This window comes from Uloborus diversus, chromosome 9 (genome assembly GCF_026930045.1).
Source record: "Uloborus diversus isolate 005 chromosome 9, Udiv.v.3.1, whole genome shotgun sequence".
Lineage (NCBI taxonomy): Eukaryota > Metazoa > Arthropoda > Arachnida > Araneae > Uloboridae > Uloborus > Uloborus diversus.
In genome coordinates, this window is record NC_072739.1 from 157934715 (window position 1) to 157953248 (window position 18534).

Consider the following 18534-nt stretch of genomic DNA (forward strand, 5'->3'; position numbering starts at 1 on the left):
CGCAGTCAATTCAAACAATGAAAATAATTCACAAAGACTAATAAGTAGGAAAGTAACAAAATTAATATTGTTAATGGACAATAATCACTAGTTTTCTTCACCCTCGAGTTTAAATTGTGAAAATTATCATATTCTGTGGACGAAAAAAAAAGAAGAAAAGAAAAATTGGGGAGGGGGTGGAAGTCAAATGACCATTCATGTAGTTTATAATTGGAAATGAATTTATTTTCCGAGTACTTAAAAAAAAGAAAACACTGAAGTTGCTTAAAAATTAGGAACAAACCAAAGTTATTGGTTTGGCTAATATAGTGTTGGTGCGAAACGCATACGAATATTAGAATATTATTTAATTGAGTTGATATTCGATACTATTTACATTTGTATTTCTAATTGGTTTATGGTTTTAGATAGGGTTTTATGTTAAATTGTTGCACTGGCTTCAAAAGTTGTAGGAAAAAGCACGCATTGAAACTATTTATCTATATTTGAAAAATTTGATTGAAATAAAAGAATTTATAAGGTCAATTTTTGTTTAAGATTTTTGAAGACGTCTATTTCTACTCAGTATTTAAAGCACTTGAAAAACTGTTTAAATAGCTTGTGCGCTTGCTTCAAAAGTTATGATGGGAAAATATCTAATGAACCATTCCATGAAAAAGCTGTCATTTTGTCTCGCATTTCATTAAAAAGTAATAACTTAAAAAGGTAACAAAGAACATTTTTTGCAGAAGTACAACAAATACATTTGCGATATCTTAATGAAAAAAAAATTGTTACCTTTTTTAATTATTACTTTTAGTGAAAAATATGAGGTGTTACGTGAAGGACAGAGTGTTCCCTTTTTCTTTAATATTGGGTAAAATGCTTTAATTTAACCCATGCTTAAAGGGGGTTTAACCCTTAAAGCATTTAACCCATGGGTTAAATGCTTTAATTTCCCTTAATTGTGCAAATGATCGCGGCGCAAAGTAATTCTCTTCGATGAGGGAAACAGTTTCTTGTGAGGGGTGTCCCTTGATCACGTGATGTCCAACGGGGGATGTTGACGCGCGCTCTGAGGAGAAAAGTGGGGAGAAGGCACATCTATTCTATTTTAAGATCTATGGAAAAGGTTTGCAGACCAGTTCGAAAACAATTCGATTAATAGTTCTTTTTTTATCCCAATTTAGGCCAAATTTTCACATAAATTCCCGAATATGGGGGTGAAAAATGACTCGCAATTAGTAATATTATATATCGTTGGAAAGGGAAGAATTTTCCGCGTTCTACACAATGTGTTCCAACACTCTAACTTAATTGCAGCGGGAGTTATTTACGTTTTTACTTCGAAATTGTTTAGGCTTAGCTGAAATTTAGGCACTACTTTCTTCATTAAATTTATCCATAAAAAGTGAAGGAATTGTCCTACAGTTTTCTTTTTGACACCGTTGAAAAGAGCTACCTTTTTTACTCCAGATCTAACTCGACCTATGGTCGGAAGTTTAATCCTCTATCTCCATTAGAAAAAAAGTTACAAGCGAATTAAATGAAGTTCAAAAATCTGCTCTATATTCAAGTTTTCAACCATTTTATTTTGCGTTTCCACGGTGACGCTTTTTGAATCCATTATTTCCATCTTTCTATTCCTATTCCTATTCAGAGTCACAACTGACTACAACTGTATTTATGTCGAGGACTGCATACTAAGTGCCTTGCGTCCATTATTTTATCTACCGATAGATGGCAGAACCATCACCGGATCGAACAGTTAATGAGAATTTAGAACTAGTCCAGGAGCTAATAGCTACCTATAGTGCTAGCACCCCCAGAGGTATCGTTTCACTTGGAGGACATTGAGACCACGAGCATATTTAACGTCGCCCAGTCCCCTTTAATGACGAAGGTGGGTCTTCGACCATCGAGGTTCGAACCCAGGACCCTCCGGCCCCGAATCCGACACTCTACCGATCGGGCTACCACGGCCTCCATCTTTCTTATTTTCAATTCTAAAACTTATTTTATTTTGTGTTTCCATGGTTACGCTTTTTTAATCCATCTTTCTCATTTTATTTTAATTTCTTAAAAGTATTTTAATATCTGTCGTCATTGCTTGGAGGGGAAATTTTGCATGATGATTTTTTTTTCTTTTATTTATGCCTGATTGTTGAATATACGTCACTTGACACAATTTTTGTTTTCAAAATAGACCGGGCAAAGCCGGGCAACGCAGCTAGTTGGTTATATTAACCTTCTTTTAAACTGATGATATTTGTTTCAAAAGTAATTTAAATGCTAAATTGTTGCTTCATTTCCTTTTTGTGTTCATCGAAAGTGGTGACCAGAAGAAAAAGAGATAACGACACCGTTAATTCGATTCTACTCCCCTCTGGTGACCAGAAAATTTTTCTAATCTATTGAGCGTTATTTGAAAAACCTTAAATTGGTGAATTTTACTTACAGTTAGAACGTTAGAAGAATGCTGATCATTGAAGAATACGAGGTGTAGTATTTTTGGCACTCAGCGAAAATGCTAAAGCCATCAAATTCTTAGAAAATTGGGAGGGTAATAAACGCGATCGGCAATAAAATTTTTAGTTGAAATTTATTTCTTCTTGTGAACAAATAACAACGCTTCATAAAAAAAACTTGTTTAAACCTTCGCTTCTTTTGTTTTCAACCGGTTTTGAAAAGGTTTCGTCGAAGGACGAGCGTTAACAATGCTGAGATAGACAAAACGCTATTGGTTTGAAAGATAAACGAAAGCAATGTATATTGTGGTAGAACCGAGTGGAAACAACGCCCCTGAGTATTCAGGGGGCGTTGATGGAAATAAGCTATTTGAAAAAGCTTTTAAAACCCTAATTCCTAATGTATCAAATCACACAAATCTTTTCGAAACGAGCTGATGTGTGCATCACATGACTTCCTTTTACTCCAATTTAATGTCATTTATCCACCATTGGCAATTTTAATGTGATTCAATTGTTTACTCTCTAAATATCACCAACAGTGGACAAATTGAAACCAAATTTTAAAAAAAAGAAAAAAAAGCGCCAAATTTGTTGCCAAGTTGGCAACAAAACTTGGCGTCCTAAAGACTGGCGATATATTGCCAAGTGTCCGACAGATTATAACACCACTGGAGTTTACATCGAAATGAACAATGATTTCCCCCCAAAAAGGGGAAAAAGACCCCCTTAGGAACATCCCAATGCAATCGAAAGGGAAGGTGCACAACTTGGCCCCACTAGGAGTGTACGTACCAAATTTCAACTTTCTAAGACATACCGTTTTTGAGTTATGCGAGATACATACGTACATCACGAGAAAATTCGTTTTAATTAACTCGGGAATTGTCAAAATGGATATTTCGGGTGTCTGTACGTTCCTAGGCATATATCCACATGTGATCGGGGTCGAAAAAAAACTCAACATTCATTCGGGGGTGAGAAAAATGGAAATTAAGGCCGATTTTTGAGTGAAAATTTTTTCGCGAATACAATACTTCCTTTTCCAAAAAAGTAATTAACATGAGATGGTAAAGATAGACTGAGTCTAAACCAGGGGCGTAGCTAGGGGGGGGGGGTTTGTCCCCAAACCCCCCCCCCGAAACGTTAGTCTCAAAAAAAAAAGAGAAAAAGAAGAGAGATGAGAAAGAAAAAAAAAGAAGAAAAGGAAAAAATTCCAAGCAATTATATATATATATATATATAATATATATATATATATATATATATATATATATATATATATATATACATATATATATATATATATATATATAAAAGAAGTAAAACCCCCCCCCCCCGAAAGTCGGGTCTAGCTACGCCACTGGTCCAAACTGATGTTATGGGCATTCCAATCTTTTAGATGCTTGATTTTTGAAGGTTAATTTCTAAACAATGGATGTTTATTTTATAAGTTTAATAGAAACTCATAAGAAAAATTAGTTGAAAAGTTTTAAAAAATTCAATATTATAGTATTTTCAGTATATTAATTTTGATTTAAGAAAACAAATTTTATGAAGTATTCATTAATCAATTGATTTAGAGATCAAAATCAAGGCGAACTACGAAAAAAATGCATTCTTAAAAAATGTATTAAATTTACAAATTTAACTCTCATTATCTCTAAAATGTTTTGGGAACTTTGGCATTTTCACAAAAATATAAATTTGGTCTTTCTAAAAAAATGCCAAACTGCATGCTAGGACAACTCCCCTGTCCCAAGCCTACAAGCCATTCACATTCTCATCATATCTAATTTTTACCTATTGCGTTTATTAGAAACTAGTATGTTGTGATCACATCACGAAACTTTCTTATAATTATGATCCCTCCCCATGCTTGACAAGGAAGCAATATTCCCAACAAAAAGAAAATTACTCATGCCAAAACTTGACAACCATCCCAATTCCTGATTTATCTCAAAAGCAAAGCAAAGAATGAAAATTGAAAATTATTTTTAAAGTCTTGCTTAAAATAATTACAAACATTTGTTAACAAACACAACAGTTAAAAAGTTAAAATCATTGCGATTTTTTGGTCATTTTCCAAAAATTAAAATCACGCGAAATATGCAGAAGACAGTCTATTATAATTTATCTTTCTTATTGTTGCATTTATAAAACTATTTTTATTCACACAAAAAAAAAAAAAATCAGCTCCCCATGGTGCGATTGGCGCAAAAATTGAACCAACGCCTGTTTGCATATGGATTCATTTATTCCAAATTTCATCCAGAACGTAGCATTACTTCTTGAGATATGGCACTCACAAAGAAAAAAAAAAGAACGCTCGATTGCGCCACCCCCTTTTCAGCTATTGACGCCAAAATAGAATCAGCTCTTATACCCTCAAAGGGCTACTTGTCGAAACATTTTTGTTTGATTCCGTTCATTATTTCTTGAGATACAGCAGTCACAATTGACGACAAAAAACATTCTATATCTCAACCCCCGTTTCAGCTATTGGCACCAAAATTGAATCAGCAACTGTACCTGTTAGGGGCAAGATATGGATCAAATTTTGTTTGATTCCGCCAGTTACTTCTTGGGGAATAGCAGGCATGCATGACTCATGAAGCTCCCCTCCCCCTGGAGGAATTCGCACCAAAAACCAATGGGCACAAGTTCACATAGGCACCAAATTTTGTTCGAACTCATGCGGTAGTTTTTGCTGTAGAGTGGCAACAAAAAACTGGTCACACACATACAGACACACAGACAGACATTATCCAAAAATGGCCGAAATGGACTCGGCACACCTCAAAACGTCCGAATCTGTCCAAATTCGAAAAATTGCACGAATCCAATACTTTTTTCGGTACATTAGATATAGAAAAAAGTAAAAACTTCATGTACCATTGTGTAAATGAAATGTATAAACAAACACTGAAACAGAATTCTTTATGAAAATTTATTATGAATTGAATAAAATAGAAACAGTAAATATATCTCTGGAAAAAACAATAAAAAAACAGGATTTTTTGCTTTTTTCAAAATGCATCAACTGCTACCACTGCCATAGCAATTTAAAAAAAAACAATCAAATAACTTTCTAACATTTAGTAAAAATTGTAGATAAAAAAGGATGAATTTTCACAAAATAAGGATATCATTTGACTTTTCTAAACATCCCGGATGATTAGAAAAGATAACTGACCAAATAAATGATTTACATTTGCTTAAGGAATGACAGAATGTATTGTTAAAATAGATTGAAATCTTCATAGTGTTTATTCCAATAACATGTACTACATGACTTCATTAAACACAGCACTAGAAGAATTATTCACCTTGAGATCACCTTTTGTTTTTAATTATGAGAATTAAGTTTTGTAAGAAACTTTTTATCCACAGGGACAGCAATCTCGCCTTTAAAGCAGCAATACATGATATTTTTTATATTCCATCAACATTGTCAAAATGTAGCACAAAAGCTGGCACTACCAAATTGCATGTAAATATCAACACAGAAGTGTAAACAGTTTATAAAAATATTTTAAGCTTGCATGATTAACAAAAATCATAAAGAAATCGAAAAATGTAAAATAATTGGGTAGCTTGATGAATTTAGTTACACCATGACTAAATTTGCACTTTCTGCAAACTTCACAAAACTTACATTTCAAATGCAAATTTTACAATTAAAATTGAGAGCACCTCTTCTTTTAGGGCTCTGAAGATTCTTAACCAGTGCTTTAAAATGCATGCATAAAATCTTTTCACGGAATATAAACATTAAGGAGAGGATTATTTAACTCTGAAACATTTATGTTTTAACTACCATTTTCATAGCATCAAAGATAATTTTATTAATTACACTAATAATTTCAAGCATGACTAATATATATTTAAAATTTATTACACAAACTCTAAAAAGCATTTTAAATATTTGTGATTTTGTAATCAGCTTCAAAGCTGTAAATTTTTCTAACCAGACACAAACTGAAAAAAAAAAAAAAAAAAAAAAAAGTGAAAGGGAAAAGCATTTATACAGATTTGAATTGTTTCCATAACCTTCACTTCACACTACTGTAATTTAAACAGGTCTTTCATTTATTTATTTATTTATTATTATTATTATTTTTTTTTTTTTTAAAGTACTGAAGATTTTTAAAAAAAAGAATAATTTTATGACTCGATATATAACTCTTGCAGAAAGAAAGGTAATAAAGTCTCCCTTGCAGATGAAAGTTTTAAAATTAATTGGTTTTGGGTCATTTCACGGTAATTAAGCATTTATGTAGAGTCAGTATCTAATGCAACTTTTTTTTGACATAACTTTTATATTTACTGTTTGATTTGCATATTATTTTATTTTGAGCTTTTCCTACCAACACACCAACTCAAATTAAAATAATTTGCAAATCAAACAGTAAATTAAAAGGTTATGGAAAAAAAAAGGTCACGTTACGGAATCTACATAAATATGAAAAATATCGTGAAATAACCCTTATACGAAACGAAGCTATAAACATTGAGTGTACTCACTCAATATTCAATTCATACTGTGAAATTTCATGATTCACAGTTCAAGTTTGTTTCGTGACAATAGCAAAAAAAAAAAAAAAAAATAATAATAATAAATAAATAAACAATCTTTAGTCGGATAAATAAGCATTATAAATAAAGCATTACTCAACAACAATAATTTCAACTAGTAACACCAACTGCAAAAAAAAAAAAAAAAAAACCCTCCTATTATTTTTTAACACAAGTTACTACATTCATAAATTTTAGCTGAAAGAAGTTTACTACTTTGTATTAAGTAGCAAATTTTGTAAGGTATTTTGCATTAAAAAAAAAAAAAAAACACTTGATATAATAATAAATCTTTTTGGCCATTGAATTGCTGAAAAAAATGTTTTCATGCTCCTCATTTCCATAAATTGCTACAAAATAATTGAAAAAATTATTCTTAAATTGGATGTTTGCTAAGTGTTGTGCTGTGTAACATGAAGTGATATAATACATGAAAAGCATACATAATTTGGTTTAAAAAAGTTTATAAAATGATGCATACAATTAGGGTCATGGAAGAATTTATTTTATCCCTTGTTGTTCATCTTGCATGTAAAGAGTTTTCTTTACCCTTGAACCATTGCCCATCAGACTTGCTCTTTTACACCAACCAAAAGTACATAAATATAACAAAAACTACCGTCGCAGCAGCAGCTAGTTTAGTATATGCAGAAGACAGGTTTAAAAAATGAGCATCCTTTTTGTACTTTTCAGATAATAGGGATAAATTACTTGCTTTGGAATCTAGTTCTAAAATAAATAAATAACTCCAAGTTAGCATGAGTGGAAAGTGTCATAGAAATGCCTTAAAATATAATAAATTAAAATAGTGATATTTGAGTTAACATGAGAAACACAATTAAAAGTAAAGTAAGACAAAACAACATTAGATGAAGCACAAATTTGCAAATTAAAGCAGACAACGTGTTTCGGAGTTACAGGGAACGCCTTTTTCAATGCAAAAAATAATGAGCTTATGGATGAAAAGACATCCGAAGTACTTTCAATGACTACAGTCAGTACATTGTGGGAATGCAATTTGCCAAAATATATGTTTTATTATTGCAAAAATAATACTAATTTATTGTAAATTGGTTTAAAATAACCTCCTATTAAAAGCCATAATAATGTCTGCTTTTCGAGTTAAAGGTGGCATAAGTAATCTAAACTGAGTTATTTTGGCCTAACAAAAATTTGTCAATCATGATATTTACCCAAGGTAAAAGGTGCATTCCCCCAAATATTTTTTTAACTGCAGCATAAACCATTAGTAAGATTTAATTCCATAAGTTTTCGAGTCTTTTTTTCTTTTTGAAAAATTTTCAGATTATTACCACAAAAATCTGGAAATCTGGATTTTCTTCAGTGCAATAATCTTTTATCATGCAGCTGTAGAAGGTCAAGGTAACATTTTAAAATCATACAAGAAATATCAATACTAAAGCAGTTCTTAAGCATTCTCCAAGCAGAGACTGCAATCCTTTGGTGAGGATCAGGGGTGCTTATGGATTCACTTGCTGACTTGTTCGAAACATTAACGCTTGAAAGTGGTAATTCAAACACACCGATTTTTTCAACTTTTTGGAAAACAGTCACAATTTTGTTTCTTTTTCACCAATGGCAGTGAAAAATAAAATAAAATGCCTTACTTTAATAGTTGAAGTACAGTAAAACCACCAATTAACGATTGTCAAAGGACTGGAAAAAGTTGTTGTTAAAACAAGGCTATTGAGGAACATAGACATTCAATGCAGTCAAATATGTACCAGTGATATGCATCATTAAATTGAGGAAATTGTTGAATCGGGTATCGTTAAATTAAAGCTATACTGTATTAAGAAAGCCCCACAGAAAAAAAATATAGTATATTCAAAAAAAAAAGTAATGTTTTCTTTTAATTTTAATACAAAAGTACAATTGTGGTTCAGAATTCCGCAATAAGTTTAGATCATATATTTTTGGAAATTCGAATCAAGATTAAACAGATGAAAAAAAAAGTCATTCAAAATGAAAGAAACCCATGATGGGATCAAACCCACGATCTTTGCACTTTTAGCATGAAACTCAAACGAACTGAGCTTTACGGTTTCTCTCCATGGGGTGCTATACAATAAAGCAATGCTTAATAAAAAAAAAAAACAGAATAAGCAATTTTTTCAAAAAAAAAAAAAAAAAAAACCTCAATATGAATTGTCTGTTTTTTTTTTTTTTTTTTGCCAAAATCAATGAAAAAAAAATCTTTAAAATGAGGTGTTACATATCAAATTTGACAAGCTATTGAGGAAGTTATGGCGTATTCACAAAAAATAATAATAATAATAATAATAAAAATCGAGAAATAATGTAGTACATCTTTTGCAAAACATGTATTTATAGTTAAACTAATCATATTTTATGTAATAACAAGAACACAGAAGTCAATCTATTAAAGGAAATGGAAAAGTTTTTAATAACTAAAATAAACCTAATAGTAAAATTTAATTTCAGAAAAATATATAGCATTACTTGAAACATAAATTAAATGTAAAAAATATCCATGCGTAATATTAGTCAGATTTGAGAGATTGAGGAGAGGCAAAATGTTCCAACATTAGTAAATATTCCCTTGTTTATTACATTATGCAATTTTGAAGCATTCATCACTAATTGTACTTTATATCTTACTTTTATTAATAAACATATCAGAAAATGATTGTTCACATTATTAATAATGATATTGTCAAGATACCAAATGCATAAATGGATTTGTCATTTTTTACCATTTGAGAAAGTGCTTAGGTGTTTTGACTTCAAAGCCAACCAGTACTCGTATATACTGACTGCACATTTTATTATGCGCACAGGATTATTGTGGGAATATTGCAGCGAATTTTAAGTATAATTGATTAAGGAGCGGAAGAGAAACTAGATTGATTCTACTGAGCTACACATAGCTGATACTTGTACTTAAGTAAGGTGTAAGGTGATTGCTAAAGTGCTTTAGGATTTTATAAAACATTATTTAAGTGAAAAAACCTGTGCCAACCAGAGATGCTTGTGGCATAGATTGAAAAAATCTTTGAGATCCATAGGTGAGGGGTAAGGCAGTAAAACAGTTCAGTTGCACGAATAAAAAGAACTAAAAACTACAAATCAAACTAAAAAACCATGCATAAATGAATGAGCAATAGTTATACACTGACTAATTGAATAAAGATAAAACCATTTTCCTGAAGTAAGTAGTGAAATGCACGTACAGAAATAAAATTTCATAAAAGTGGCCACCTACCAGAAAGAGCTGCACCTCTCTGTAAAACATCATCAATGTTTTGAACCATAATCCTCTGAACATCTTGCAGTTCTGTATTTAAATTGGTGAGATTACGCCTGGCACGATTGTCGGAGTAGGACTTTTTGGCTTTTTGCATATAGGTATCTGAAATAATACAGGGAATTATAAAATGATTGTGGCAAAAGATAAAATATTAGATTGTAAAAAATGTTTTAACTGTTATATTAGGAATCTCCCCCGCTCCCCTTTTTGTGAGGAAATTAACTAAACAAACTTCCAAAATCTTCTTAGATGCATGACCTGTATAAGTGGCTATGTTTGACAAACACAAGCTCAGGCAGTACGCCTAAAAAATATTAAGAAGGAAATCCACATTTTTTTCAAATTAAATATAAATGTTGCAAAATTGATTGAAACAAGCAATTGTTAGCCCCATTTTGCAACCAAAAATTTTGATTGTACGCCTAGATTTCCAACCCTGGGAGCCAAATGGGACAGCTGAAGTCTTGTGGATCACATTAAAGCTTTTCTTTCCTAACCCATTCTGAATAAGAATTGTGACTGGATAAACTTGTTAAAGTAATTTTCAAATGCTATTAATTTTCTCCTTAAAAAATACTTTTCTATTTTATGTTTCACAAATATGCATAAGAATAAAAAATTCTAAAAAATAAAAAAAAATATGTCATAATAATTATGATTAATAGTTCTATTTTTTAAAATTAAGATACTGAATGACAAACATAAATTTTAAGGAGAGAAAAAAAAACGATTCTTAATGCGATAGTAACAGGGAAAAGCATGAAATATTTTATTCTTGATAAAAATTAAGACTAATTTTTTTCATACCAAATTCTATGCAACTATAAGGTCTGGTGGCAGAAATAACCATCTTTCCATAATGAGTACTAAATTCATTTTTCAGGTCCTCTAAGTATGCAAAAGCGAGACGTTTGGAAAATCCTTTATCACAAAGAGCAAGATAACACACACCATCATGAATTAAATAGCTGCAGGAAAAATACTAAGAATTAATAGTTACTTCATGCATATGAGATGAGCTTGAATATGAAACAAATATAGGGAAAAACTGGAAAATTAAGGGATTGAAAACTTTTTAAATTATATTAACACAAGTATTAAGAGCCAAAAGGTATTTAACCTTCCACCCAATCCAAAAAAAAAAAAAAAGTGGATATCAGGATAAAAATTCAAATTTCCTTACAATATGGTTAAAATTTTGCCATAAATTGTTAAAAGTGTACCACACATTTCATATTTTACTAAAAAAGAATTAAAATTTGTGTCAATAACTTGCTTATTTTAATCAAAAAAAAAAAAGTGAGATTATGCTTGTGAGATACAGACTGCTTCAAAAATGCTTATGTTTCATGATCTCATGCAGCTGAACAAATAATTCTACAAATCTCTAAATTTACACACATAATCTGACATCTATTATTGAGAGTGTTTGTCTGAACAGAAGTATTCACTACAGGGTTCATACTCTATTTGGATGAAAAAATTCCATGACTTTTCCAAGACTTTTTCATGACTTCAATGAAAATTTTCATGACCTCTTTACACGAAGAGAATAGTACTATTTAATCTCAAACTTGGTAATATTTGGAAATGAGAATTAGCAAAACGTCTATATGAATGTCACAGCCTCATTGAAGCACTTACTCGTAATGGAAAAAATATAAATGCACACTTAAAAAACTAAACTATTCTTATTTGTCTTCATCATATAAATTTTCGTAAAGTAAAAATGCAGTAAAACGAATATGATGATGCTTAAATGTCTTTTTTTTTAACAGGCAGAATGAAATTGAATGGGACAAAGGTTGAATGAGTAATCACTAAGTTTCAATAAATTTGCTTCAAAAGTTACTTTTTAGAGTCAACAGTGCCTTTAATCATCCACGTAACTTGACAGTATTTTGGTTCTTTAAAGTAAAACCACATAGTTTAGTTCTTTATGTTTCTAAACCAGGTCTTTTTTGAAAAAAAATTAGTCAGTAATGAATCAATCTCCTGATACAAAAGTATATTTGTTTTGTTTACAAATTTGCATATTTTCAAATGCATATAAATTAATAGGTTCAGAAATTCCAGAATACGTTTAATTCCCGACATTGAACGTAATAGTGGGTCGCATGGATTAGTTTTGCGTGCCATATGTTGGGCACTACTGTTTTAGAGCATTGAAAATTCCTCTTTTTCTGTATTCTATCGCCTGACTTAAAATCTTTATTTTCAAAACATTCAACAAATTAAGATAAACTCTGATAAATTTAATAATAAAGTCCTTACGAGTGATGGAATCGAACTTGCATGCAATTGAATTGCTTTTTTTTTTTTGAGTGGGCATGGCTAAACTAAGAATGTGAAATTTTGCTACTACAGAATATGAAACATAAGAAGTATTGAAAATAACAGAAAATTCAAAATAAGTGATGTCCAGGCAGTAAAATCACATCGCAAAAAATAGCAAACAACTGCTACAGAAGTGGATGTAAAGGGATTTCAAAATTCAGATTTGATTTTTGGAACGTTCAATTTTCCACTTTTAATAGCTTTTATATGCTATACTGTTAAATCACTCAAGATTTCAAATGCTCCTTTAGCTACTGTTCCTTTCTCTTTGTCCAGGACATTTTTCCATGACTTGAAATAAATTTCCATGACTTACAATGAAAATTTCAATTTTCCATGACTTTTCCAGGTCTGAAATTTTGTAATTTTTTTCCATGACTTTCCAGGATTTTCATGACCCGTACGAACCCTGTCACTAACAGTTAAATGTGCTTATGTTACAAAAAGTAAACACATTTAATCATTCTCAATAATTAAGAGAACACATTATTTGCCTGTAAGTCATGAAACTTAGAATACAAAATAGTTCAGTGAAGTACTTTCAATAACAGACACAAAAAGAATTTAATAGTTATTGAGCGTTGCGGGTGTGACGTCATACTAAAGTCACGTCGGCAACATCTTTAAAAACTGAACACAAATGTAACGTAAACAAGGTTTAAGAAATTTATTAAATAATTATACTCTGGAATATATTTAGATGACAAAACTAACTACACACACACTTACTAGTTCCTTTGATTAAACTGTGGGATCCCCAGTTGATAAATCAAAATTATCCTCGCAGAAAGTGGGGCATTGTGTGCAAATTTATTTAGTTTGTACTGATAAATTGTTATTTCTATGTACAAGAAAATAACATTTTTATAAATTATATGAAAAAGAAAATACTTTATTTTGCAATCTTTTTATTGAAATTAAATTAATAGTTCCAAAACAATATAATTATTTAATTTTTTGAAAGTACTATATTCAGTGCATATTATTTTCTCTTTTTTAATACAAATAGTATTAGCGTAAGGAATTAGAATAATTAAAACTGCTATTAAAATGTTTTTTTTAAAGTTAGCGTAAAACGTATATAGTATACTTACCAACCTTCGAAGAAAAAAAAACAGGAGATTCCACTAGAGGTATAAAGGTGATTTACAAGCAACGTACCTTCACAACAGAATCTTACTAATATTATATATGCAAAAGTTTGTCTGTATGGATGTATGGATGTTTGTTACTCTTTCACGCAAAAACTACTGAACGGATTTTGATGAAACTTTACAATAATATAGCTTATGCATCAGAATAACACATAGGGTAGTTTTCGTCCTGTTATGGGGGGCAAAACCCCTTTAGGGGGGCAATAAAACACAATTTTTGTATAAATTCTTTAATATTGGGATGAAAAAATACTTGCACATATTTACATTATATGTCCATCGAAAGCTCTGATTTTTCAGCTGAAGATGGCACCTGTTCGAAATTTCTAAGTAGAATAAAAAACGAGTTATGAGCTTTTTAGATCCATGTTCAAAGGCTTTCCTAAACTCAATACAGTATTTAGTGTATCATCTCAACTCGCTGTCAATAGCGACAATTGTTGTATCGTTGAATATCTTTGCTTTTCGTGACTGTTCAAGGCTTTTCTCAAGTCAAATCTTGAAGTAAGATTTTTGCACAAGATTGCCAAATAATATATGATTTGGCTGATCATTTTCCATTTAAACGGAACTTTAATGTAATTAATGGTTTTTATTATTATTTATGCTGATTGAACACTTACTCATTATCCAATCAACCAGCAGATCGCCAAAATTTTTGCAGAAAGATTTCCGTAGCTGATGCATTTGGCAGTTTTTTTCAACGTCGCTGTTTTTGAAGCCGAGGACTACGTCATAATGTTTCTCAGCTTTCACCATGTAAACAAAATATCGCCAATCAAAGAATCTTTAAAAAACTTTTTTTACTGTGTTAAATAATCCAGCAACTAAATTAGGCAAATCCATAAACAGCACAAAAACTTCCATTAATTTTCCTTTTTGCACAATTTCAAACAATCGCCAAATTTTACTACTTATTTTGGAAACATTTCGGATGAAACTCTTTAGCGCCATTTTATGGTGACCAAAAGTATCTCAGCACCTGACGATAATATCTTTGTAACGAAAATTAATATCATATCGTTTTACAAAGTAAGGAAAGAAGGAGGGACCATCATCGAAGGTATTCCAAAACGATTCCCGCAAATTCGGTAAAATCGCACCAAGAGCCCACAATGATTGAAATTTCTCAAAATAGCCAAAGCAAGTATAAGGGGATTACGAGCGCAGCTACTTTTTTTAAATCACTTCGTACTTCATTAGCCATACAGAGAAGGTTTTAGACTCCATGTTAAAAAAAAGTATCAACAGATTAATCTTTTTAAACATGAGAAGATTAATTTCATGTTTTGGAAATTTGTATATGCTTAAATATAGTGCTTTCGTTTCTAAATCAATACTACTTTGTTCTTTATACTTATTGCTATTTTAGTTTTATGGGTAAGCAAGAAACTCGATTTTTAATCACGTCAAAAAGATGTGTTTTAAATTCTTTCACTTAAAACAGAAAACAAAAGCAAGTAACGATTTTTTCTAATAATTATTACTGACCCAGGCAACGCCGGGTATTTTTGCTAGTTATAAAATAATGCTTTTAAACAACATGAATACTAAACTCAAAGTGAAATGGGGATTTTTTGCAGATGTAAGCAAGTTGCACGACAAACATACTGCAAAGGAAAACCAAATAATAAGGAATGAATTTGCTTAAAGTTTAGTACATTCCCCAGTCTATACCAAAAAAAGTAGCTACAAAAATTTAATTACTAAAATCCGAAAAAAAAAATCAATATGAATGAAAATAAAATATAAAATAAGTAGGTTTAGGATAGCATATGATAAAACAACATCAAACTAAAAATAATTGAAATATTTTCAAGACACAAAAAGATTGAAATCTGCTGCAATTTTCGGCAAGAACACGTAATGTGGAAAGCTTCCAAAAGATAAATTTTTACTAAATGAGTTATTAATTGAAAAAATTATTATTCCCCGACATTGGTAGACAACTAGAAAGGGACGCCATCTATTGAGGAGAAAATGAAACCTTTTGATGATTGACGTAAAGAATGGGAAATTGGTAGACAGAAGCAAAAAACGGGAGTCTGCCGTTAAAAACAGTAGAGTTGGCAAGTATGATCAGGCAATGTTTGAACCAAACTAAAATTTAATGTATTTCAGTCGACAGGGTAACTATGGCCAGTTAAGTTTAAAACTCATGAACATCCTAAACACACTTGGCTTTGGCACCAGAAGAAGGTAAGCAGTAAATTTACTGGTTACAAAATTCTAGGGATCCAACATACTTTTGGTCACACTGAGTTTTTGGAATTTAAAAAAACTCCAAAGCGGTCTTTAACTTTAATTTTTAGACATAAAATTGAACTTTTCAACACATTAATGGGAAATTTTAGCCTATCTTTTTTAACCTTTTGTTTAAGCCTGATTGTTTAACACGCATCACATGACAACTTTCAATTCCGAGGAAGACTGTGCTATGCCGGGCAACACTCTTAGTGTAAGAAGCATCTGCAACTAAATATCAAATAATATATTACTGGATAACATTATTTTAACATATTCATATAGAATATTTCCAGTTTTTTAGCTACCTCATTTGCTCTTATTGAATACAACACAAGCAATTTCATAAATTAGTTGCGATACATTATTAAAAAACAAAAACATTTCTTACTGGAAATAATATGGACCAGTTTCTATGCTGCAAACTGGAACAGAGCTGGAATTTAGTTTTCGAAGAATGCCCTTAGCTTGACTGTGATACTCATATGTGGATTTACTAGTCTAGAACAAATATTAGAAAAAATAAATATTCAAAAAGCAGTCAATGCAATCAATTTTTTTTTAAACAAAAAAGAACCTAATGGAGTATTTTGCATAAAAACAATTATAAAAAAGACTGTAAGATTACTTTGAAGATATTCAGAAATTTTGTGGAAAATACTGAACAGTAATTTTTTTGAAGTCAATGACAACTAGTCTAGGGGCTTTTAGCCCCGGGACCACACATATATAATTGACCCCGTCTTAGGATTCAACTATCCCATTGTTGTTGAGATACTGGAAAATGTACGAATTCACAACTGATCAGAGGTTGATCCAGGTTTTCCTTTTTAGATCTAAATTTTGTGGAAAAAAAAAAGAAAATTTTTTACAATCAATATATTTTGTTGGCGAGAAAAATCCTGTCCCATCCTGTAGAGCATGTTTAGCTATCACAAATCTAAACTGAGGTCCCTTTGGCCTAAATTAGAATTTCTGAACCTTTTTTGATGCATGGACCGGCCTTTTAGAAATTATAAGGTTTCAGGTGGTCCCTTAAAGCTTCGAGTCATTGAGAGTCTACTATAGAACCATTTATAAGTTTCTGATCATAATGTTTTTTACTCTATTTTCCCCAAGGTATAAATTCAAACCGAGTGAAAAAAATACATTTATATTGAGGAAATAACCATATGCAACATTAAAACTCATAATTTGATAAAAAAAACATTGCAAACAGCTATTTCGGACTTACAGGCAGCCTTTTATTCTTGGTGCTGCAATAGTACATTTAATTTTTCTGTCTTTGGGTATTTTGATTGAGCGTATTCAATGTTTCTTATTATGTTTTAGAACACATTTTTTCAAATAACCCTTGGACTTAACATACATGATAAACAATTTAGTAGGGTTTATAGAGATTTATATTATGTGAAAACAGCAGGGAAAAGTGATAATATAAGAAAATGATTTTTTATCCATTTTCTGATGAGAAACCAAAAGGTTTAAAATCAGGAAAACACTATCAAAAAGAAAGACTTTCATTGCTTTACAATAATTTTATGTTTAAAAGTTTGAAGATGAAGTAGAAAAAAGAGTTTTTTAGCTCCAAAACTATATGTTGATGTACGCCACAGGATCGTTTATCTTCTGCTATAGGACCCTCGGTGACGTCATATGAATCGAGTCCAAAAGATGTAAGCTTACGGTTGTAAAGATATCCCTCAAAAATTTGCATCACTGAAAATTTAACGTGATACTTTTCGCGTGAAAAACTAATTCTAAGCATTTTCAATTTATTAACACCAGCAGATGCGCCGAACAATGATAAAATTCAGACGATTTAGTATTTATGACAAATCAACTGAAAAGCAAAAATAAAACCCTATACAAATGTTTTCTTTTCCGTAAGATCTTATTTCATGACATGAAGTTCAGGCAAGACTAATTCTTTCCCAACAAATGCCTTTCCTAATTATATCTATTTTTTCCTCCTGCAAATAGTAATCAATTTAAAAAATAAAAAATAAGTTATACTACCTCCTCGTCGTGTTGAACCGACTCCGTTAATATTAAACCATCATGAATTCTTGCTATCATAGTCAAGACAATCATTTTGAAGTTATTTCTAAAGAACTCTGACAAACTTTTCAATGATGTTAATACTCCAAAAAGCTGTTGAAAAGATGAATTTATTAAACAATGTTTATTTTAACATAACCATATCCTTGTCAACTCAACAGTGATGACGGATCGGATGATTCTATTTTTCAAAGTTACAGTGAATGGAAAGGATCTGAAATCAGATAAAAGGCGACAGGCGAGCCTTTTGAATTCTAAGAATTTAGAAAGTAGTTAATTTGTGGCCCGAAAATTTTGGATGCTCTTTCGTAGCTTAAAATTAATAAAAATAGGAGACTGAAGTTATTTTTATCCGAGACAAAGCTCAAAAGATATTAAATCAACTGCACCTTCATTGTTGAAACAGCTAAATATTGCTCAC

At 30.9% G+C, this 18534-nt stretch overlaps 1 protein-coding gene across 1 annotated transcript; it reads right to left on the reverse strand.

The window, feature by feature from the left end:
* Positions 1–5396: 5396 nt before the first annotated feature.
* On the reverse strand, positions 5397–18296 carry LOC129229297 (vesicle-trafficking protein SEC22b-B-like). The gene is made up of 5 exons (XM_054863574.1): positions 18072–18296; positions 16444–16553; positions 11125–11285; positions 10273–10419; positions 5397–7754 (listed from the first exon to the last, which is right to left on the reverse strand). Exons 1-5 carry the CDS (start codon positions 18144–18146, stop codon positions 7606–7608), a joined length of 642 nt encoding a protein of 213 aa, XP_054719549.1. The 5' UTR covers positions 18147–18296; the 3' UTR covers positions 5397–7605.
* Positions 18297–18534: the final 238 nt, after the last annotated feature.